This window comes from Malaclemys terrapin, chromosome 13 (assembly GCF_027887155.1).
Source record: "Malaclemys terrapin pileata isolate rMalTer1 chromosome 13, rMalTer1.hap1, whole genome shotgun sequence".
In the NCBI taxonomy this organism is placed as follows: Eukaryota; Metazoa; Chordata; order Testudines; family Emydidae; genus Malaclemys; species Malaclemys terrapin.
In genome coordinates, this window is record NC_071517.1 from 2316064 (window position 1) to 2340974 (window position 24911).

The following is a 24911-nucleotide window of genomic DNA, read 5'->3' on the forward strand; positions in this document are numbered from 1 at the left end:
GTCTCCAAAACAAAGTCCAGGTTATGCAAGCTACCCAAGCTATTGAAAAACAATCATAATTCATCTACTGCATTCTTTGTTTTCAAAGCGTTTTTATAGGAAGGCATTTTTTGCCATCAGGTGAGGTAGTATATGTTTGTGTGGATGGTCTCTGAGATCTGTGCCACATGGTTAGTATTTTCAAGCTTCCTATTCTTAGAACATTATGTACCCAAGTTAAATTAGCTTGGAACAATTAATAAAAGATAATTCAATTTCTGGGATGTTTGCCTTGAGAAACGCTCATTGTCAAGATTAATTAGAATAGGCCATGGACTTGTCATTCTGACACGTGAATGTCTAGAGCCAATTATCCTCTTTCAGTTCTCCAGGATTAGAGTCATTCATTCATTCATTCATTCATTCAGGGGAAAGGCATTCTCTGCGGTGTTCGGAGGGGTTGGGTTGGGGTATTCAGTCAGTGAGTACCTAGTAGTAGTGTTTTAATATATTATTTTTTGCTTTTTTTAATAGGTTTTGTAGAGTACAGTGATTTGCAGCTATCATTCATTGCTCCCAGACTGTCAGTAGCAAATGATATTTTGCAACCCTGGTGATGAGTGTAGGATTCCATCAGCTAAAATTCCCAGTTCAAAGCGTTGTCTTCGCTTTTGGCTTATTGCATTGGTAAAGTAGATCCATGTTGAATAACCTGCCTATTTTAATCCCAAATACATTTCAAAGTATCGTTGAATGCCAGAAGAAGTTCTGTGTAATGTATTTTAGGAGATAGGTCTATATCGGGCTCTTGAGCAGCTTTTAAGTGGTTAACCATTATGGACGCCATGTTGGCATCACACATTTGATCTATGTGAAAATGGGTCCAGCGTCTACAATTTAGGTAGGAGAAGCCAAAGTATGATTCTATTAACCTTAACTTCAAAGGCAGTAATGCATAAATGGGTTCAGCCCATGTCCAAGAGATCCAGTAGACAAAGAACAGGCTTGTGGTATAAAGGAGGAGGTGAAATCACTGAGGGTCCCTGATGTGATCCTCAACTGACATGAAAGCGTAACTAGGCAAAGCCCTGCTGGAATGGCTTGAAGGACTGGAACCTGCCAGGGTCTCCATGTGGAAGATGGGTGACACGTGGTAACCTTGGCATGCCTATGGATTGTTTATTGTTTTATGTTATGCTTTCTCTGTCATGTTTTTGTCCTAAATAAATGTGAAGGCTGGCTGGTCACTGGTAAACACATTCAGACCCTGGAAGAAAGCAGAATGGCTGGGGCTGGACAAAGGTCAGTCCTGCTGGGATAAGCACAGTGAATTGCCAGGGGCTTGCAACCTTAAATCCCTTGTTAAGGAGGTGATGAAGGTCCCCACCCATAAAGAGGTGATGGTTGGAGACCGGAAACCTAAAGGGGGTCCATGAGGGTGGGAGCAGAGTCCATTTAACCCTGGAACTGTGACAGCACTTATCCGCTTGTTTCTGATTGAGGATCCAGCCCAAACCATTGACTAAAACTGGCAGAGCAAGGCCCTTGGGTAGTGACAGATTATGCAGGAAAACAAAGAGAAATCTCTTCAGCTCATCGGCTGTGAAAAAGAAGCCGATGCAAAACAGGGTCAGAAATCTGTTTGCTAAAGTAAATAAAAGAACTAGGAGAATTAATTCAGCTCTTTCATCCATCTCCAGAACTATTTTACATTCTCCATCCCCTAACTCATGAGCCATGTCGAGCTTTTAGGTTTTGTTTTCATTACACCAGCAGTGAACACATTTGATTTTTCTTTTTCCTGTTCGCAATATGCTTCGTGGATTTTTAACTGAGGTTTTCTAAGTGTCACACTGCACGTTGCAACAATGTTTATGCTGATTCGTCCTAGCAATTGCTATAAAATCTTCATGTCAATGTATAGATTTTTGAATAGTACAGGTTTTTAACTAATGCACTGTTCAAGGTTTGATTTCTATCAGTAACTGTCGGTAAACGTAAATTTCAGCTGGCACAATGCAGTTGATGAAAAATTATATCAACCAGTAACAGTGGGTGTGCCTGCAATGTTCGGCAGTCACCAGCCCTGCGGCCATGCAGGGAACCCTCGGCAGCCCTGCTGTCATGCGAGTGAGTGAGTAGGTCCGTGACTGCGGAGCTGCAGAGGGCTCCCTGCACTGCCTCAGGGTGGGTGACACCAGATCCCTGCAATACAAGGTGTGGGAGGAGGCTGTGTTCCTGGTGGAGCAATCTTAAAAATAAGAATTGATAAAAATCATCAAAATGGGGGGCGGGGGGGAGAAGAATGCTGCCAAGCCTACTTACCCTGGAGCGGACAGAGGGATGTTGTCCTGAACAGTTCTGATTTTGAGCTGTCTGGAAAGCAAAACTAAGAGGTTCTGTCTTTAAACCCTGAAGGAGTTGTCCATACAAGTGGCAATCTCCTGGGGGTACCATATAAATATGTTATTAAGCACTGACATGAAATAACAATTAGGTTAATTATCATTAAGAATATTCTGTGTGGAAGGGTATCTGTCTCTCCAACTGGCATGCATCATGTTCTTACTCGCTTAAGAAGTTAGAGTAGGGAAACAAGCTCTCAAGGTCTCTGTGTGCCTGGAGACCAACCTGCTTCCCTTACTACAGGGATGAGAGTACTGTTGGGAGGGACATACAGTTTCAGGGGCACCGTGAAGGGAAGAGCCTAAAGAGGTCAGAGTTGAAGCTCTGCTTTTCCTAGCCCCAAAGGATTAGACATGCTCAGAGGGGAAGAAGTGGCATTTCTTCTTATGGTCAGAGAGACTCTGTCCTCCCCTTCCAGGAGTAGGCACAGAAGACTAATCACTGCCCCCTAGGTTTCTGGCTCCCGAGAGGTTACTAAAATGAGTTGAACACCAGTGTCCTCATCTGTTTTCCTCTTCTAATATTTTGCTTTAGAACAAGGGGTATCCACGTCAGACATGGCTGGTCCCCTTTAACTGAGTCACTTGTACTTACAGATGGAGTACAAGATCCTTGTGACTGGCTTGTACTATCCCTAGAAATTCTAGCACCCAACACGGTAGTCAGTAACAGCTAGGTGTTTTGCCTTTGGAGCTGTGCACTTCCTTTAAACCCAGATTATTGGTACAAGATGCTCCCAACCTTGCGATGGTACTTTCAAAAGAACTTGAATTCGAGTGGAACAGTTTTAGTTCCATCACAGGAGGCTTCCATACTATCCAGCATTAATGAGCTAACAATGGTCAGGCACTCCCATCACCTGATTGGCAGGTGTAACTAGCATTCCTTCACAGATCATTAATGATAATCCATTGCAAATATGTGAGTACCTCAAGGTGAAATGGAGGAGAAAAGTTGTCTCCTTTGAAAATCGGTTCTGTTTCACTGCTAGGTGAGAGTACAATATGTGAAGCCGCTAGCTCAAGTTGAAAATGCAGGATATCTAGGCTGTGTAACTGGGCACTATGCGTTATACTGCTTATAAATAGCCAGTGGGCAGAAGGGTTCAGAATATTCTCAAAGATGTAAAATCCTAAATTAAGGGGCAGGGGAACGGGATTAATCATTAAACTGCTACGTATTGACAAAGCTGTCAAGCTGGCTGCCAAGATGGGTTTCTTGATTTATTGTGTAATTTGGCTGGGTGACATACACATGTCCTTATTGCGGTCATCTTTTTGTGTTTTCAAGGCAAGTGAGGTTAAGAGTCCTTGTATGACTCTAAATTGAAAATGACAAAACTGACATCTCTACCAGTGGGTGAGGTAATATCTTGTATTGGACCAACGTCTGTTGGTGAGAGAGTCGAGCTTACACAGAACTCTTCTTTGGGTCTGGCAAACATGACTACAACAATGCTGTATTCTTTACCAGTGTCATTTTAAACCCACCTGGGCCACTTGTATCTTCTACTTCTCCCCCTGAATCTGTTTCATGGCCGTTGCAATAGCAGCATTTTAAGCAATGGAATAAGAAAAGTCAGAGTATATTAAAACAGGCAGATGTTGTGGGAACGGGGGGAGCGGTTTACTTTGTTGGCTTTGTTCTTTAGTCTGAACGAAATCCTAAGCACTGTAAATTGGTGACATAATCAGTCACTAAAATCTTTCTGTATTATCTAGAGCAACGTTATATAAAAATTGTGGCCAAACAGATGTTATGAGTCCACATGATATAAAAGCATAACATCAGGAGAGAGTTAACATACGTTACTGATTTTACTAGATTTATAATAATTCTAAAACCTAACTACTTAAAGCTAGAATAATTCATTTGTTTCAGCAAGCTGTATAGAAATTGCATGAAATTGGTAGCTGTCTATGCTGTGGTCCTGTTAGTAAATGCTCTGGATTGCAGTAACCCACCTAAACAACAGAAGCAGAAAAATAAATAAATAAATAAAAATGGAGGTGGCAAAATAATTTCTTAGTTTTTCTGACTTCATTAACCACAGTGCTAAAAACTCCCGTCTGGTCAAGTGACAGATAAATTAGCAAAAGCTATCCTGTCAAACCTGCCTGTCTGCTTAGCACGGGAATCTAGCACCACAGCTTGTTTCTTAGATATATTAGAAAGAAAAGGAATCCTAACAATGGTATTTGTCCAATACTAGATGGAAATGGTGGAACAGTCAATAATAATGTAGAAAATGCAGAGGTGTTCAATAAGTATTACTGTTCTGGATTTGGGGAAAAAGCCACATGATGCATTCATATTATATGAGGGTGATAAAGTACTTTCCATTCAACAGTAACTAAAGAGGGTAAATAGCAGCTAGTCTGGATAACTTGCATCCAAGAATTTTAAAAGAACTGTCCAAGGAGTTCTCTGTACTGTTAATGCTGATTTTTCAATAAGTCTTGGACTGTTGGAGAAGTTCCAGGGACAGGAAGAAAGCTAATGTTGTTCCATTATTTAGAAAAGCACGGTAGACTACGCTCATAATTATAGGCCTATCAGCCTGACTTTGATCCTGAGCTAAATAATGAAATGGTTGAGATGTGCCTCGATTAATAAAAAGTGAAAGGAGGGTAATTCATGCCAAACAGCATGGGTTTATGGAAAATAGATCTTGTCAAATTAACTTGATTTTTTTATGTGATTACCTTTCTGGGGTTGTGTAATAATTTTTGTTGTCAGAAGAGGGTCGCGGTGCAATGAAGTTTGAGAACCCCTGATCTAGAAGAAAGAAAACAATGGTAGAACATAGAGGAGCAAGCTAATGGATTTTCCATCTCTAATTTATTATTGGATTTATTAATTCCTTCTGTGTGTCATTAAGTAAGTAGTTTTTAGTACGTGAGGGTAGTGGTTTGGTGAACTGTGACTGGGAAGTCAATGCATGTATAAAGGTTGCTGTAGGAAAAAGCTCAGAGATGGGAGAGGAAAATTAATGGGACATCAAGCTGGGCATCACTGGCAGAGCAGGTATGCAAAAGATCTGTGATGTGTACAGAGGTAGAATCCTCCAGGGTCCCTAGGGTGACCAGTTAGCAAGTGTGAAAAATCGGGACGGGGGTGGGGGGTAATAGGAGCCTATATATATAAAAAAGCCCCAAATATTAGGACTGTCCCTATAAAATTGGGACATCTGGTCACCCTAAGGGTCCCAGAGGTGAGGATGAGAAGTTATAACTCAATACTACTGACTAGTGGGAACCAGTGGAGGGAGGTTCATGGTCCGGTTGAATGAGAAAAATGATGATTGCACCAGGAATTCTGCATGTACTAGAGAGGAGCCATATTGATTTCAGGGAGGTCAGAGATGGAGGAGGTTGTTGCAGAGGTCAAGGCAGGAGGTGACTAGGGTGTGGACAAGTGTATTGGGAATAAGTGGGGGACGGGTCAGATTTGTGAGATATTGTGGAAGGAAAAAATGGGGGGTGGGTGTTAGAACTCCACTCTGTAAAGAACTTCCTAAGGCTTGTTGGTTTTGCTCTTGGACCTCTTAGCCACTTCGGATTTTATGTAGCCATTGGCAACTATGGCTCAGTGCAGGTGAACCTCTGCTTTCCAGTAAGCTTACTAGTTTTACCCAGGTTTAGGAATCAGTTTGCCTGAAACAGATGACTAATGACTCCCCAGATCAAAAAGCAAAACAGTTGCTTGGCCTTCTAGTCCTTTGCTGGGCCACTACACCCTGCATAGTATATTTCTTTTACTGTTGCTGAGACCAGAAATCAAGCATTTCTCAGTATTGCACTCAAACTCCTCACAATGCTGTAGGGGGTACTTGTTATAACAGTTTTTTCTGAGTTCTTGCTCCTTCTTCATATCTCCATAACATACTTTTTAGAAGAGCTGCCTTCCTGAAAATGTTCTGAATGAAGCTTCCTGAGGATAGCAAACATTAAAACCTTTTCATCATAATCTGATAAAGATATCAATTATAGAGAACACATGTTTTTATTATAGTCCCACGACAAGTCTAGCTAGACAGTAGTACATAATGTAATTTATAATTTAGCTGTCTTTAAACCTGGGAAAGGAGTTTGTTTTCTAATTAAGATGATGCGTTTAGGAGTAAATTACTCTGCACCTTCTTTGAAGAGCCCAGATTTCTAATTATCTAGGCTAACCCAGCAGCCTGATGAATAAGCACGTTGCTGCCTCTACAGTGCATTTATAGTATCAATCCTTTGAGAGGGAGCCAAAATAATCCATATTTTGGAACTAATGCTGGAGTTAAGTAATACAATTTTTAAAAGGAACATACAGAATGTGAGGAAACCTGGGAAACGCAGGGGACTGAGAATGACGTAGAGCGCTTTTTTCCAGCGGGGCTATTTGTTGGTGTCTGGTACAGATAATTAGTAAGCAGAAGTCCCTCTCGTCTGATCGCTGTTCAGTTTTTTTGTCTGAAATGAGTTAATGGTTACAATCATTTGTAATGACCAAATACTCATGGTAAAAAAAAAAAAACCCATCACAATTGACATGAATCATTTTCCCTTGCCACCAATGTTTTGCTACACATCTTAGCAGACATACCGTGTTATCTGTGGGACATGGACAGTCTTCTAAACCCTAGATATAGTCCCTGCAGATCAGGGTTGAGTCACATAGGCAGGAGCTGTATAGCTTGCCTTGCTGCTGCCTGTTCTGTAGCTGTTTTGAGAACACAGATCTCAAGTCTCTGGGTCTGACAATCAAGCACCTTTCAACAGCACAAAATTCACTTTACAAAAATTACTGGAAATAACAAGTTTGGTACTAAAATTACCTTTGTTTCCATTATAACTATTATGGAGTGTCACAGGCTGGAAATCAGTAATTCATTAGTGTCTGTCAGTCACTGATAAGATGAGTAATGATTCACAAGGAACTAATTTAGAGATGAAGTGGGAAAAACAAAATCCGAAGAGACTGCACAGCAGAAAGAATGTGAGTAATTGGGGAAAATGTAGAAATCATGCTGTAAGGTAACAAAATAACAAATGCCCAGAGAATCTTAATTAGTCCGAGTTGCCTTTAGAACAGTAGATTGGAACGGAGGCATAGTAGTGTGATTAGTTAGTTAACAGTAGTTTAGTTTTTCATCTCTGGAGATCCCAGTTCAAATTATGAGTAGGTCAGGGATGCTTAGTAATTTTTAGACATCCCAAACCAACACACCATTTGTTGGGATTAGCAAGTGTCTACTCAAGAAAGACCCAGGACTGGACTGAGATGACAGTGGCCAGGTCACATGATATGCACCCATTGGCAGATGTGTGAGGGAAAAATCTACACAAAGGCAGGTGTAGTGCAGGAAGTCAATCAGCATGAGAGTCACAAAACCGAACACATTCAAAATAGCCTCTCATCCTTTCCCCTCTCTTTCTCTTCCCCGCTCCCACTCCATTAGGGAAAATTCAACAGAAGCAGAAAACCAAGAAACCTGGTAGGAGAAGGGAATGAAGACACCTTTTCTGCATGGCGTTTTGATAGCAGTCCTGGAACTATAACAAGCTCAGTTTCAAACATTTGGAGCACTAATTTCCTCTTATTGTATGCTCAGCTGATCATGTACTTTGGCATTCAGAATGTGATCATCCTTCCCTTTAACAGCCTTTGATTTTGTATAAATTCATTTCCCCTGGTGCTGACTGCGTGCTTCCTTGGATACCAGTATGTATTAGCCACATGTCAGTAAGGAAGAATGAGGCTTTATGTGACTTGCACTTCCCCTTAGAATTCCATGAAGGGCCTTTTACAGTTGTCAGAATCAAACCGTTCTTCTCACAACACAAAGCTCTGTTCTCAGCTCCCTTCCATTACTTTTGAAGTCAAAGATAATTGCTTTTATCACTTTTCTTTCCTGAGGGTTAGCATGTCCAGCAAGTTCTTGCTCGTCTATTTAAAGCAAACTCCATCCACCAGTTGCCACTTTTGCCCAGTAGCCATTAGCAATGACATTCTTTCATTCCAGCTGAAAGCGTCAGGAGGATCAGACCTGTTCATGTTTTGATAAGAACGGCACCTGATTCATCCATTTTTAAATAAAATTGTTGCTAAGACTAAACATGATTCTTTTAAATAGTTTGCACAGCATGACTTTGTAATCTATTCTAAAATTTTCCATTGACGCTGGTCAAAGAAACAGTGCTAGAACTGGTTTGGTGTTGTTTTGTTTTGCAGCATGGGAATACCCAGCAAGGTGCATATCTCAGTGTATGGGAAAGAAATATTATTGATGGCATCAGTAGTGTGGCTTGGTCTATAAGGCAATGAGATCCTTGCCCCAAAGACCCTGCAATCTAAAATAGTCATGAACACACCGAATAAAAACAGTCCAAGGTGTGTAGGAAAGGGAGAGAGAGAAACAGTGGGGAAAGTAATATTGACTTGGGAGGAAATATAATTCTTAGTTCACTTTTGAAGACGGCAAACTTTGGACCAAAGCTGGGCAGTTCACAGCCCCGGAATTCCTTCTAGTCAGTGTAATGGAAGACCCCAAAATTTGGCTTTAAATATATTTTGAGATTTAAACATGTCGGCAACCAAAGGACAGTAGTGACAATTCGTCATCATACTTAGCTGACAAATGTGGATCATTAGTACTTGAGTTAAGGGGTGGGGAAGACTTTTAGATTGACTTTAAGAATGATGATCCAGAAGGTTTTATCTTCGGCAATGAATAATTTCTTATTGAAATGGAGCACTTAGTTTTATCACCATTGTTAGATAAAGAGCCAGGCGCTTGTTTACGCAAAAGCTTATTGTGTATGCGAAGTAAAGATCATACTCAACAAGATGGTTTTCATGGCAACACCATTCCATTGCTTAATAAAGATAGATGGCAGGACTGAAAACAAAGACACAAAGTTTTAGAACATTCCAGGATAAATGTTGTCAGAACTTTAACTCTTTTGTTGATTGTCTCAAGGAGGTGGGCGAGGTTTCAGGAGTTAGCCAAATCAGTTAGATTCAAGTCCTTTCTGTATCAGCCGCTGTATGGTAATGAGAGAAATGCTCCCTTTGATTGAACTAACCATTGAAGTGCTGATGTATCTTTCTAGCTGAATGACTTACACTGCAAGATTCTGGCACTTGTGTACCCTTTGGGCTTCCCCTCACGTATGCTCTTTGAGACACAAGTAACAAGGAAGCCGCAGAGCTAGTAAATACACCTCTACCCCGATATAACACGAATTCGAATATAATGCGGTAAAGCAGTGCTCCGGGGTGGGAGGGGGGCTGCACATTCTGACGGCTCAAAGCAAGTTCGATATAACGCGGTTTCACCTATAGTGCGGTAAGATTTTTTTGGCTCCCGAGGACAGCGTTATATTGGGGTAGAGGTGTATTAGCATTGGTGATTGGAGCCCAGCAGAGAGAGCTACCATACCTGCTGCCTCACCACAATCCCCATATCTTAAAAGATAGGCAGGAGAGGGATCAGTAGTTATACTAGTGGCAGGACCTAGCCGGGAGCAAGTTCATAGGTTTGGATAACCATCCCAACTTTGAACTTTCCCTTTCACTGCTTATGAACACATCAGAGACTATTAACTAGAACATTTTGTTCTAACATGTAAGCCGTACATTTTAATGTGCATCTCAAATTTATACACATTAGATGTCCAATAGTAAAGTTAATGTGGTGAAGCTTTTACCAACTGAGGGGGGGAAACCTGGCTTCCTTTGAAGTAAATGTTTCCATTGTAATTAAAATGATTCACAGGATTTTGCTAAATTTCTGAGGACATTGACAGTTGCACCTGGCACAAGTTCAGTGACCTTGACATTTCATGGTCCGCACTTTTCACAATATACTGCAGTGATTTAGGGTTTTGTAAAGGTGACTGTTAGGAATAGTTGATGGAAGAAGCATGGATACTGTCGATATGTTACATCACAGCCAAGAGCTGAGGCAGTGTGGCCTCCCTCCCCCTTTTAAATTTTCTTTCTTTCTTTCTAGATTTAGAAATGAAGTCTGCTTGGTCCTTGATGTCCAGGGCTCTCCAATGATTGTCAAAACATAATATGAAAGACATCAGGAGAAGTGAAACCAGGAAGGCAGCAAAATCCCACATGGGACAAATTCTTTGTGGAGCTTTGCTGCCTTCTGCTCGTTCCATGTTTGTTTATTTTAGTGGCCACATACCCAAAAAGGTAAAAAGCATTTAGAGGTCTGTCTCATCTTACGCGGGGGTTCCGTTCCACGGTTAGTGCATAAAGCAAAAACCGCGTATAGCCAAAACCCCATTGAGTTCAAAGGTGGGCGAAATCGCCCGCACTACAGGTATAGTATTAAAAAAGTTGTTTTTCTCTTTTTTTTGTTTTTGTTTTTTCCGACCGCGAAAAGTTGAAATTGCACATGTTAAATGCGCGTAAGATGCGACAGACCTGTATAATATTATGGTCAGAGGACTGCCTTGAAAGACCTTGTCCCACAGTGTGCAAGCAAATACACTGAGAATCTCTGCAAATTGCTTTATTTGAAAAACAATTAAGATACTCAAGTCTAAGGAAAATCTGCGTATTCAGTGGAACTCTGCAAAAATAAACAAAAGGAAAGCTAACTCTATTTTCTGAATGGGATGGAAATGAGACTATTTAATGTAAGCAATCAGTTTTTTATTTTATCATACAACTGTGAGAAAGGAAATAAGAAATGCTTTACTTTTCCTCCAACCTTTTATTCCATATTTTTTTCTGTAGCATTAGGCAGCAGCTCCCATAAGTAATGGGTACAGGCTGATACTGCTGAATTTCAGTGCAGGTTGATTGGGTTTCTAAGGTTGGTTGGTGATGGACGTATTCAATTTTTGGCTGATTAATTATCCCTATTATTGAATTGATCTTTGTTTAAGCATCTGAGAGTTGAGAATTGCTCCTCCAGTCCCCCTCTGAAGTTAAAATTTGATTCCCAGGCAAAGATGAGATTGACTGTTATCAGATCGTATTCAGATAAAAGCCCTTTCCCCAGATAATTCAGCCTGTCATCCAGGCAACACAAGCAGTTTAATCTTTACTGCTGTCACAGGACAGGAGATCAGGACGTCTCATCTAGGAACAGAAGAATCGCTGAATTTTTTTAATGCAAAGATTTATCCTGCTAATTTTTCCAAACTTAATTGAGTCTCTGTGTAACATGCAGAATAACTGCAGTCAAATACCTTCTAATGTATACTTGATAGCTGCAATTTAAAATCTATAGGCCCTGGTATGTGTGCAGACAGACATTATTCAGAGTACTGCCTAAGCACTTATGTACCTGCCTTCTTCCCAGGGCCGGCTCCAGGCACCAGCAAAGGAAGCAGGTGCCTGGGGCGGCCAATAGAAAGGGGCGACACTCCGTCCATTATCGGGGTGGCACGTCTGGGTCTGCGGCGGCGGCACTTCAGCGGCGGGTCCTTCACTCCCTCTCTTCCTCTTCAGCGGCAGCTCAATTGGGTTTTCTCCCCCCCCCCGGCCCCCCCGCTGCTTGGGGCGACAAAAAAGCTGGAGCAGGCCCTGCTTCCTCCTGTTCACCTTCTCACCCAATAATAATGCATAACATTTATATAGCACGTGCATCTCCAAAGCACTGGCAGACCTTACTGAATTTTCACAACACTGGGAGAGGGTAGGCAAAAGTTTTCTCCCCATTTTATGCATGGGGAAGCTGAGGCACATGGCGAGACAATTTACCCAAGGTAACATAGGGTGTCAGAACAGGGAGTAGGGCCAGATCATTTTGACTCCCATCCCATGCACTGGTCATTAGTGTGCACTGCCCTTCACAGGCAGACATTCTTTTGCACAATACCTTACAAAGGTTATAGTCTTACAAAGGTTTCTAACATTGTAAATGTTCAGGATTAACACCTACTCTTATCACAGAAATTGTTTTTTAAAAAGCAAACATGTCCACAGTACAATATATGCCCTACTAACGAGCAATTGTTTTCAGTGCCTAGCCTTTTAGTGAAAAAATGTAAAACCCCATACTGTTTCTCCAGAGAATAGCTTGGATTATTCAAGTCTCAGGTTGCTTCTAGGGAATGGCTGCAGGCAGCAACTTCCTATTTCAGCCTGTCATTCACAGCTAAGAGCACCAGCCAAAATGCACATCTCTGTGCATCTCACATTTAATAAAGAGAATTAAGTGTGAAATTGTTCTTGGAAATCTCTCTGCCTCTCCCATGTGGACCGAAATTTGGTATTCTGAATTCTGCTCTGATGTGAGTTCTTTCTACTTGCTTTGAAAATTAAGTTAAAGGGATAGACAAGTAGCTTAGGATCAATATTTGCCCTACAAAAAGCCTGAACACGGAATACTTTTGGATTCCAGCTATACTAATATAACTTCACTATTTTATTGTTGAGAATTGTCTGGAATGTAAGTGTATATTTCTATGGAACCTTCACTGAAGAAGTTATGTGCCCTTGTGTTCCCTCTGCGGCAGCAGTTAACAAACACGATTTCTAGAGAAGTATATTTTTCCTATCATTCCAAACCAACCCAAGATTTTTTAAAAAGTTTTGAATTTCAAGCAGCTTGAGAAATACTGAGTTACAACAAGGAAAGACAGACTCCTTCTGAACTTTGCACTGGACATTGTGCATCCCTTCCCACATGTTTTTGTGGATGATCTGAAGATGGCTGGTAACAGGCAAATGATAAATTCACCTGCATCATTTAGCTTTGTCTCCAGACTTTTAAAGTCTGAACGAATGTTACAGAAGTGTGATTGGGGTGAATGAGGGGAATCTGTGATGATAGTTTGCTCAATTTGGGATGCTAATTTTGCCAGGATGATTTTCTTCATGCTAAAGGATATATGTATAATCTTTGAGAGATATTGAGACTGATCATGCAGAGTTGGAAAAGTAATGTAGTTCCTAAACTCAAGGAGTGAGAGAGAGCTTAGTGGGTTTTGTTTGTTAAAATGACAGATTGTGAACCATGTAGGAATTATTCATTTTATTATAGAAAAACATACTGAAGACACTTGAATGGTAGCAGGATGGGGTGGGTTATTGCTGGCTTCTGTTCTGCTTTTGGTTGTCTATTATGTTGGGTGTTTTTTCTGGACTTGTGACTCCTCTCTGGTTTTGGGTGGTGTTTTTTTATTTTGAGACTAGGCTCAATGGGATTGATATTGTCTTGAGTTATTTTATAGCCCCCTAGATTTTCACAGAATACGTAGAAGGATATTGTCCCTGCCGCAAAGAGTTTACAATCTAAGGCCCTAAACCTGCAAATGCTTAATTTTAAGCAGATAAGTTGTCTCACTGAAGTCAAGGTTTAAAGTTAAACATGTTTGTGTTGGTAGGATCAGGGTCTAAATTTTAGGTGTGACATACAGGAGAGAGAGAGGATAAGAGAGGGTTTTCAAAGGTTCCAGTAACCAATGACACAATTGCTTAGATTAAGCATGTGCACTTCTTGGTGGGCCTATCAAGATTTTTTGCTAAATATAAAAATAAAGAATAAGATTATGAAAATTATTAATATTCTTGACATACAGAAAAGGTTAAGGTAAAACAATTCTCTGATTAGCGCATATAAATAAATACCTAGATAGCTGCATTGTGAAATTTTGCTAAATATTTTAGATGAGTCTAACACTGCAATCCAATTAAACTGTTATCATTATTTCAATGGAAAATTAACATTGAATATTGCAGGTGTGGCCAAAGTGCAACCAGCATGTGGCTCTTTGACAGGTCAGCTGCAGCTCACAGAGCTTGGGGCTTCACCCCGTGGGGGGATGGGCGGCTTCACCCCAAAGCGGCTTCAGCCTCGTGTGTGTGGGGGAAGGGGCGGAGGCTCAGGGTTTCACCCTGCAGCGGGGTGAGCCAGCGATCGTGGCTTCAGTCTCGCAGGAGGAGGGGCTCCGCTGCTTGCGGCTTCAGCTCCGTAGGAAGAGGCGAGCTGGTGCTGGGGGCTTCAGCTCTGCAGTTGACACCTAGGTTCCGGCTTCAGCTGCACATGCTCAGGAAATCTGATCACTGTAGTGCTGTACAGACCTCATGTGCTCTGATCTCCCTGCATGCTGCACACTACAGGCTGTGTTTACTGTCCATAAGTCGCATTTGAATAGTTTTAGATTTAACTGTTAACCTTACATTAATTTTGTAGATGACAATGACATGTTCAAACTGTAAGAAATGCAAGTATGAAGAAGAAAACCGAAATTTTCAGCCAGAATGGGAGGAAGATTTTGCATTCACTAGCAAAAGTGGCAAACCCCTGTGCCTAATCTGCAATGCATCGCTCTCTCGCTACAAAGTGAACAACTTGAAACATCACTACAAAATAAATCACAATAATTTTTTGTTTAAGTACCCTCCTGGATCAGAATTAAGGAAAAACAACCTACCCACATTAAAATTATGCCTCAACAGTCAACAGACACTACTTTCTGCGTTCAGTAAGGAAGCTAACCCAACAACAGAAGCTAGTTTTGTTATGGCATGGAATATTGCTCGTGCTAAATCTCAATATTGTGATGGAGAATTTGTTAGGAAGAATATTGCAGAAGTTGTTTGCAATTTTAGATCCAAGCAACACACAATTTCAGCGACTAATACACCGAATTCCAATTTCGTGCCACATTACGGAGAGGCAGATCTCCCAGATCAGTGCCGATGTTGCAAGCAAGATGCAAAACGATCTAAAGAATTCTCTAGCATTCAACCTAGCTATCGATGAATCCACAGATGTGCGAGATAAACCACAATTAGCGATTTGTTTGTTATGTTTCTGCGGATGTAATTGTGAAAGAAGAAATGTTGGACTTAGTGGCGCTAAAAGAAACAACCTGTGATGTTGACATAAAGAACACACTTGACAAAGCATTGACAAATGCCGTTGTAGCACTGGATAAAGTTGTCAGTGTTACAATGGATGGAGCACCTGCAATGGTGGGGAAAAAAGTAGGCCTTATCAGACTCTTGAAAAGCGATCCCAAATTTCCAGAGTTTCTCCCTGCTCATTGCATCATCCATCATGACCATCTCCCAGGCAGATACTTCAAGTATGAAAATGTTATGAAAGTAGTCCTAGAAATTGTAAATTTAATTCATTCAAATGAGAAGACTCATCGAGAGTACACAAATTTCATTGAATTGATGGATCTTGAAGACAAACCTAATGTCTCTTTCTATTGTATTGTGAGGTGATTATCAACCACAAATGTCTTAAATAGGTTTGTGGAGCCTATCAGTGCTTTCCTGGAAGAAAAGGAAAAGTCCTATCTACAACTGAAAGATGAGCAATGGATGCAATATTTTTCACTGTTATTATGTAGCATCTACAAACTCTCAACTTGGCATTCCAAGGGAAGGATAAGATTATTTCTGTCCTCACTCACAGTCTTCAGCTTCCAGAGTAAGTTAAAGCTTCTGCAAAGAGACATAGTGTCAAGAGACTTCAACCACTTTCCCGATCTCAAGAGTAGGATAAACACATTCCCTGAAATTAAAGTAGAAGATCACAAACTTGAGGAATACAGAGGTAAATTACAAGGACTGCTTGATGACTTTCAGGCCAGGATTGAAAACTTGCAGAAGCTGAGATCCTGCTTCGCCTTTCTTGTAAACCCATTCATGCTTGATGTGATCAATGACGGCTGTTCAATTCCCAAAACCGTGGTTACAGAACCATCTACTGTAGAAATGGAACTATTAGAACTCTAGGAAGATCAGGTTCTAAAGTTGATGCATAAATCACAGTCTATAATTGAGTTCTGAAAGCAAGTTCCAGGAATGAAGTATTCTCAACTCACGGGCCTGGTCTACACTGGGGGGGCGGGGGATCGATCTAAATTATGCAGCTTCAGCTATGTGAATTAATGTAGCTGAAGTCGACGTACTTAGATCGACTTACTGCGGTGTCTTCATTTCAGTGAATTGACTGCTGCCGCTCCCCCGTCGGCTCTGCCTGCACCTCTCACCGAGCTGGAGTACAGGAGTCGATGGGAGAGCGCTCGGGGGTTGATTTATCGTGTCTAGACTAGATGCGATAAATCGACCCCCGCTGGATCGATCGCTGTCCACCTATTCGGTGGGTAGTGAAGACATACCCAAGAAGACTAGTGTGCGACTCATTTCAATTTTGGCACAACATACTGTGTGAATCGCTGTACTCTGTGATGAAGTTTTGTAAAATTGAAACATTGTGCAGTCCTTACAAATCAACATCTGACCAAGGTCCTCTGTACTGCCTTGACAGCATATCAACCAGATTTCCAAAGACTTATGACTAGGATGGAGACCCACAAGGCCTCTAGCTTTAGCAGTAATTAGCCAAAATACAGTAATTAGGATGTTAATATTTTTTAAAATGCATGTGTAAAGGTTGTGCATGTCTTGTGGCTCTCAAACTTCTGAAGATTATCATATAATTTCGGCAGGTCAGTAAATTTGGCCACCTCTGGAATATTGTATTTGCTTGGATTGAATATTCATTTGTGTTTAGAATGTCTTGTCTGTAACGTGGCAAAAAATATTCCTTACACAAAATAGGAGGAACATTATTGTTTGCTAAATGGCAGGACGTAATTGCTAGGGATAAAACATTTGTTTTAAAGCTTTTAAGATAGTTTTACAAACAACTGAGATTAAAAAAATGTTAAAGACTAAAGAGTATCTGTGTGTGATGTCTAAGTGATCCCTTCCAGGGGTGGTTGCAGTGATTACTGTGCTGTAATAGTATGATACTGTCTATACAGAGATTTATATAGAAAAGGAAAGCACTTGGCTGTATCACTTTAAGCTGAAAAGCACCAAGGTTTTCCTCCATCTGCCTTTTTATTACATGCCAGAAAGATTCATTGTGGCACATTTTACTTTAATGAAGTAAAGCTAGACTGTTACCTCACCATTCACACAGCTTACTGGGCTGGTTGCACATTTTTGAAGTCTGCTTATCATAGCTGTTGATACTTTCTTAATAGAGAGGAGCTTAGCTGGGACAGTGTCAGATTGTGTTAGCTCTGAGCCAGGGTTTGTTTGAGCACTAATGGGAGAGTTGGGAATTGGGTATGAATGGCTTTGTGTTTTGATGAGGAGAAGGAACAATGGGTGGATCCAATAACAGCCCAATCCCACTCCTCTCTAACCCAGAAGTGCAGCCTGTGGAGACTTGGGTCCTCCGTAGCATGCATTGTGGTCTGGTCATTTGGATCGCACATGGAGCTTTGTATGCGGGAACCTGTGCTTTCTGTAGGCCACACTTCCATATTAAAGATCAGTGGCTGCAGTGTATTCTGCACTTTAAGTGCAGCTCTCAAACTCTTAACGTTTTGTCAGTTCAGTCCATGGATGGGATAGGTTTGGGTAACTCTGCAACAGGAGGTCATGTTGTCCAAGGGCTGAGTCTGGAAATGATGAGATTCTGTTTGTTGTTGTGGGGAGAAGGCCTGAACGCTCCCTTTCCTCTAAACGTAAAACACCCACTGGGGCAGCGCTATCCCACACTGGGCCAGTTTTCATTGACTGGTATCCACCAGAGAACAGCTACATCTGGCTCACTGAGAAAGCTTTCCGATTAAAACCTGCATCTCGATCAGTAGTCAGTCTTGATTTGAAGACATGAAGAAATCGAAAATTCCCTTCTTCCCTGGTAGTTAATCATCCTCAAAGCTTTAAAAATGTATTACTAATTTGAATTTCTCTGGCTTTAACTTTCAACCATTGATTCTTGTTATCCCTTTCTGAGCTAGATTAAAGAGCTGTTCAGTACCTCCTTTTGAAGGTATTTGTACGTAGCATTCAGGCTACTTTTTCTTTTTTTTTTTTTGGATAAACTAAACAGATTGAGCTCTTTAAGACTCTCACTGTGAGATATTTTTTCCAGCCCTTTAATTACTTAAATTGTGATTTTTCTGTGCATCCTTTCCAACTTTTCGACATCCTTTTTAAAATCTTCACAGCAGACACAGTATTCCAGTACTGGTCTCACCAATGCCATAGACAGAGGCAAAATGACCTCCCTACTCTTCACTACTCCCTTCTTTATATATCCAAGAATCACATTAGTCCTCTTTGCCACCGCATCAGTTGTTTGTCCACTATGAGCTCTTAATCTTGTTCAGAGTTAGTGATTTCCAGCATATGGTTCCCCATTCTGTAGGTATTGCCTGCATTCTTTCATCCTAAGTGTATGATTTTGCATTTGGCAACACATTTTTTTAATGGTCCCAGCTTACCAGGCAATCCAGGTTTGTTCTGAATGATTGCCCTATCCTCATTGTTTACCACTCCATCAATCTTTGTGTCATCTGCAAATTTCAGCAGCAGAGCTACTAGTTCCTAAACTTAGGAAACCTGGACATTGGTGCCAGTGGCTTGGGTTGAGGTAAAGGGTAACAAATCCTTTTAGTTTTTTTGAAGCTCCTATTTGCTGCTGGTCCCCATCTAGACAAAAAGGTGTTTTTGGAAGCAGTGTCCTATCAACTCACTGAGGAGGGAAGGAATATTAAGTATAGCTAGAACCATGGGCTCCACTGTAACAAATGCAAAGTTTAAAATTTTGTCTCAGCCCTATTATTGCTATACTTTGGTTCCATACCACTAAACTCTACCTCTGGGGGAACAGACTTAAAAAAGAATGTACACTAAATTCAGCATTGCATTTGTAGAATATGCATTCCATGTGCTACAATCTCCTGCAAACGAACTTTGGAATCATGGGCTGCTTTGTCAATTACTAAATTTACCCTGCGCTAAGATTTACTTGCTTGAGAGAAAGTCAGTGTGTAAATATTTCAGTATTTGCAGAGATTTGAATTGATTTCTTACACCCCAAACACTGAACTTTGAGAATCCCTGATATTGCAGTTTCCCTGAGTCTCCCAAGACAGGAGAAGTGTCGGCAATAGATCACTGTTTGGAAGGCTACCATGCTAGGAGTCGTTCAGTGTTCTTTTTTCTCCTTTGAAAAATAAAATAAAGTTGAAAATTTGGTTCCTCAGCATTTTTAATGTGACACTGTGATGTAGACTCCCTGTGTGTGTTGCTGACAAGATCGTCCTGTTCATGGAGGTGACACTGAACTTCATATCCCAAAGCTGGAGAACCGGAGGATGCGAACGTTAACTAAGTGGACTGATGCCACCAACTCACATAGGCCAGAGAGCAGCTTGCAGCTGCAGTGGTAATAGCTGCTGTTTGATCATCTCCCGCCATATTATATTAGCAATGCCCCGACCCTTTAGTGAAAGGGACTTCGTTCTCTTCAAAGAATATTAAACATCATGGACAGAAGATTTTACTTTGAAAGTTACAGCTAGGAGGATTCAGGTGGCTGTGCATTGCACCTTGAGATAATCTGTACCCTAAACGTCTAGATTTGACTTAAGTGGAACAGGCAGAATGACTCCTGAAAGACCGCAGAGCTCAAATGCAGCCAAAGTGGCGGTAAAAGTCATTGCCTCAGCTTGTGGTGTGGTTTTCTGTGTTACTCTAGGGCTCCAAAATGCATGCTTTCAGCAGCAGTTTGATGATGGTTTATTGGCTAGAAGGAGCTTCTCAAGGTGACTGTGTCTGAAAATCTTGAGAGGGAGAAGTTTTTTCAGATGAAAACTATTTGAAAATCTCTTCCTGCTCTGTAACTCTGAGTGTGATGAAGAGAGTGTCTCTTTCACACTCGAGTCCTTGTGCGATACATGTATTAAAATTTTTCACAGTAGTGCAGATCTTGATGGTCCAGTGGGTACCATTATTGCTTTCCAGGAATGCTGACCTGTTCATCAGAAAGCCTTTGGCTTAGAGATACACCTTCTGTTGGAATAAGAAGCCACCTAGTGAGTTTAAATATTTACCTGATGTATTTTTCAGATAGTTGTTATGGTGGCACCTGAAGGCTATAGCATTGGATCATAAGAAATATATAGACAGATGTGCATCATATTCACATGAGGCAAATTTTCAAAGAACTTAGTGGGAGGAAAAATGTGGTATACTTGTAAGAAACAGCAAAATATGCCCCTCATAAATGAACATTAATGACCTCAGTAGAAGAGGCACGCGTACTCCAATGTGCTTAAATTGTTGTGTGGCTTGAATAATGAGGAAAATCTCACTAGGTCTTACTACATCATGGATAGACAATATCTTTCTAGTTCATTTACAACAGCAGGGAGTTGTGAAGCAAGTCTGTTACCCTCATAAACCTTTAACAGTAGGGCCACATTTTCCAACCCAATGTGCTCTTTATTATTATTGTCACTGCCTGGAAAGCTGTGTTTTCTGACTGAACATCATTCTGTGCCGGTGGACGCTGAGCAGTTCTTATCCAGAGGCTATTTGGAACATGAGCTCAGTTTTTATTATTAATCATATTTTTTATTAAATACTTCAACAGAAGTATTGGGTGGTGAATAAAATGAAGCCAGACAGCAGATGTGATCTGAAGAACAAACTTTCTGGAGTTCCTAACAGCACCTCTCCCTGCACTGCCCCTCAAGATACATTTCCCTCATCTCATGGTTTATCATCTCTTGATCGTGGTCCTCCATCCAAAATCTCAATTCCTGAGATAATTCAGATATTACTGCTTTTTTTGATAGAATGAAATTTGTCCAGCAATATTCTTGATAAGCCCATTTGGCTTATGATTCCATTATCCTCTTCATATTTGTTCCATCATTTAGCTAGGGAAAGGAGTTAGATTTACAGGATGGTAATATTTGGGATAATTTTTCTTTCCTTTCTTTGAAGATCAGTACTGCATTTTGCTTACCTCCAATTTCCAGTACCTCCCCAATTGTCTCATCCTCCCTCCCCCCCCCATTATTCAGTGACATGGCAAGTTTGTTAGCAAATTCCCTTAGTGCTGTATAAGGCATAGCTGTTGTTACAGGCGTTCAGAATCTCAGTCATTTAAGTCCTACATTAATTGGTATAGTTCAGGTGATGGAAAGGCGAAAAGTAGCAAACTGGAATAGGGAACAAAATATGAGGTAAACTGATACGTGGAAGAAGTTCCTACTGAAACAAGGAAATCGAGGCGGTGCTCGTGGAGGAACAAAGCAACTTCTCTTAATAAAATTAAAGCAACAGTACAGTGACACCTGTGGCCTTGGATATGGCCTAAGTGCATGCATATATATATTTAAATTCATATTTATTTATTTATTTATTTAAATAGTAACATACTTAATACAAATGTCTCTTTTGTAGGATTCCTGGCAGACTGAATGACAGGAGAACGCCTCTGGGAGAGCTGAATTGGATCTTTACAGCAATCACAGACACCATTGCGTGGAATGTCCTGCCACGAGGTAGGACTGTCTGGCAGTTAACAGTCCACGTTTTCACCGGGAACAAATGCTAGCTGCTCAGAGTAGAGGGGTAGGGAAGTTAGATAAGGGGGTTAATAAAACAAGGAAGAAGAGAGAGTCTGGTGATAAAAGAGAGAGAGAAAACATGGGCTGAGGTGAGACACCAGAAGAAAGAGTCCATGCCTGGGAAAGGGAAAAACAACAGAAAGGCAGAAAGTATTCATTAAGTGGAGAGAGGGAAGAGTGGGTGTAGAGCTGGGTGAATAATTGATTGGCCATTCTGAAAAATTGGGGAATAAATTCAGTCCTGGTCAAACTGAATTAGAAAATGCCAAAAAAAAAAAAAAAAAGGCGAATGAAAAAAGTTAGTTTTGGGTCAAAGAAAATGTATAATTCAACCTGAAATGTTTTGTTTCTGGGCATTTGTAAAGGGCTAGATTCACTTTAACTTAGGTCTCTCACCTCCCAGGCAAGGGCCCTAACCACCAAGGTATAGGGTATTCTGAGGTGGGTGTCTCTGCATCTCTCTTGTTGAAACTATTGTGCTTTGCATAAAATACTTAAACGGTCATTGAGGCAAAGAAAGAGCATGAGATTGACTCTGTAGCCTCGTGGTTAGGGCACACTCCTGGGATGAGGAGACCTGGCTTCAAATCCCTGCTCCAGTGAATATTTATACAAAGTGGATTAGCTTCAACAGGAGAGATTGAGAGAGACCTGGTGGTGGCTAGCGCAATCAACTGGGGTAGGGCCTGAGTTCATGACCTTGCCCCAGAACTGGAATTCAAACCTGGGTCTTCCACATCCCAGGTGAATCCTTTAACCACTGGACCAAAAGTTATAAGGTGGGCTCTCCCACCATCACCCCCCATTCCTTTGTTTTGTGAATCTAGCCTGAATTTTTTTTTTTTCTGGCTGAAACTATTCAGCTAATTCATTTCAAATTCACAAATAGTTTTGGTCGACCAAAACTGCATTTTTCAGTGAAGAAACTAGTCAGAAAACTTCGTCCAGCTCGAAGTGTGACTTCTCAGTAGAGATGTTATTGTCACACTTGTCAGGCAAACTCCGTGCCCATTAATCCTTCTGTGGGTGTAAAGTGACAGCAACACTATTTCTGGAGGTCTTGGGCTTTTGCTTTTCTGGGTTTTTGTTTTTGTTTTGTTGGAGGAAAGTATTCATTGATCAGCTCGCGTGTGTGTGTGTGTATCTGCTGGTACAAAATGCTTCTTACAGATCACTGAAGGTACCTGTGTGTCACACACATTATCTCTCTGCAGATCTCTTCCAGAAGCTCTTCAGGCAGGATCTGCTGGTGGCTAGCTTATTTCGTAACTTCCTGTTGGCAGAAAGGATTATGAGGTCTTACAACTGTACCCCTGTCAGCAGCCCACGTCTACCTCCAACCTATATGCATGCAATGTGGTAAGTCGCTGCTAGCAGGGTACCTCTTGCTTTAAAGGCTTTGTACAGATGCCTTGGGGAGATTTCAAGAGCTGCTGTCATACAAAGTTGTTACCACCTGAATCTGTGCAGCACTTTCCTGATTAAATCAGTGGATCAGAAATGGAAGCGCATGTGGCACCTTAATACCTATCTCCAAATGTATTGCTTCCCTGTGTGTACGGTACCCCATTAATATAATTCTGATATAATCCCCTGATACAAAAGCTCCACTTCAGCTAAGTAACATTTCAGCCCAAATAGAGAAACAATGGAGCATCAGCTACCTTTCTGTTTTGCTGGCATAACGCTGTGATTGTAATGGGGAGAACTGGGATAGTTGGGGCTACGGCAAGAATTCTTTTAACTTTCCCAATAGAAAGTAAAAGGAGGTGGGGTTTGTTCCAGAGTTCATTTCCTGGCACTCTGCTTCTTTTTAGATGATTAATGGAAATGCAAATGACTCACATTATGGAAAGCCTTTTAAATGCATTCCTGACTAATAAACAAATGCTGAGTGAATACAAAGGCCCTCCTTATAATTCTTAGTCCTGTCTAATTAAGGCTAGAATTGTACAAAACTTAGCTTGACCCCATCAGGTTACACTTAGCCAACACAATTTCTGTAAGAGAAAATGATGCCTCTGTAATCTCCGAAAAGTTAATAAAGTAATTGCTACATGTAATTGAATAGGCTTAATTTACTTGGATAGTCAGAAAGCTTTTGATAAAGTCCCTCCGTCAGACTACAGGGGAAAACAAAGTTTGAGTAGAATCATGGAAAAACTGGTTGAGGTGGCAGAAGTCATATTACATGTCTTTTCTTAAAACTGGAGAGAAGTTAATAGTTTAATATTGGGATCATTGTTAAATACATTCATTAATCATTTGGAGGAAGAAGTTGACAGTGATTAGAAGTTTACTGATAACAAAAAATTGCTTTAATTAATAAAAAAACATGGAAGGACTAGGAAAAATGCACATTGGCACCTAGAGCCAAAGATGCTCATATGTGCTTTTAAATTGGAGGAACTTTTGAGGAAAAAGATTTGTCATGTACATAGCACAATGAAGTTGGCTTGTCAGTGTGGTGTAAAAGCAAACAGGTTGTTTGTATGCACAAAAGGGATAGAACACGTAGCATACGAAACAATGAGTGAGCGCTCATGTATGACTGTATCCAATAGTTGCCTCACCTGAAAGGTAAGGCAGAGCCTGGAAACCTCCTGAGAAGGACAATGCATGTATGGCTACAGGTTTTGCAGGATTTTTATATGGGCAGAGATATACAAACAAATCTTTCTAGGTACTTATACCATGCTCATTATCAGTTATCTGAGCTCCTTCTGGCTTCTTGCTGGAGTCCTTCTGTGAGGCAATGTGGCCTAGTGGATAGAGCGCTGGACTGGAACTCAGGAGATCTACGTTCTATTTCTGGCTCTTCCACTGACCTACTGGATGACCATGGGCAAGTCACACCTTCTGTACCTCAGTTTCCCCATCTGTAAAATGGGGATAATGATATTGACCTTTGTAAAGTGCTTTGAGATCTGTGGATGAAAAGTGCTAAATAAGAGCTATTATTATTGTTTTCATTTTTACTTAGTATTTAGCAAAAGCAGAGCTTCCTTAGGAAAACATTCATCATGTCTGCTTCTACTGACTCCCAGATGGTGGCAACCCAGGAAGGGAGAAATGAACAGACAACTCCTTGATGCATATTTTCAATACTCTTCCAAAAAGGTAGTATTTAAAATAAAATTCAGGTCAGGGGAGACTCTT

General features: G+C 40.9%; 1 protein-coding gene across 2 annotated transcripts in view; it reads left to right on the top strand.

Annotated features, from left to right (window-relative positions):
• RPTOR (regulatory associated protein of MTOR complex 1) overlaps positions 1 to 24911 on the top strand; it is a 293281-nt gene that overhangs the window by 148108 nt on the left and 120262 nt on the right. For both annotated transcript variants that reach the window (XM_054047579.1, XM_054047580.1), the window contains exons 8-9: positions 21586 to 21686; positions 22967 to 23111. In XM_054047579.1, the coding sequence (XP_053903554.1) occupies positions 21586 to 21686; positions 22967 to 23111 (246 nt within the window). The remainder of the gene's footprint in view (positions 1 to 21585; positions 21687 to 22966; positions 23112 to 24911) is intronic.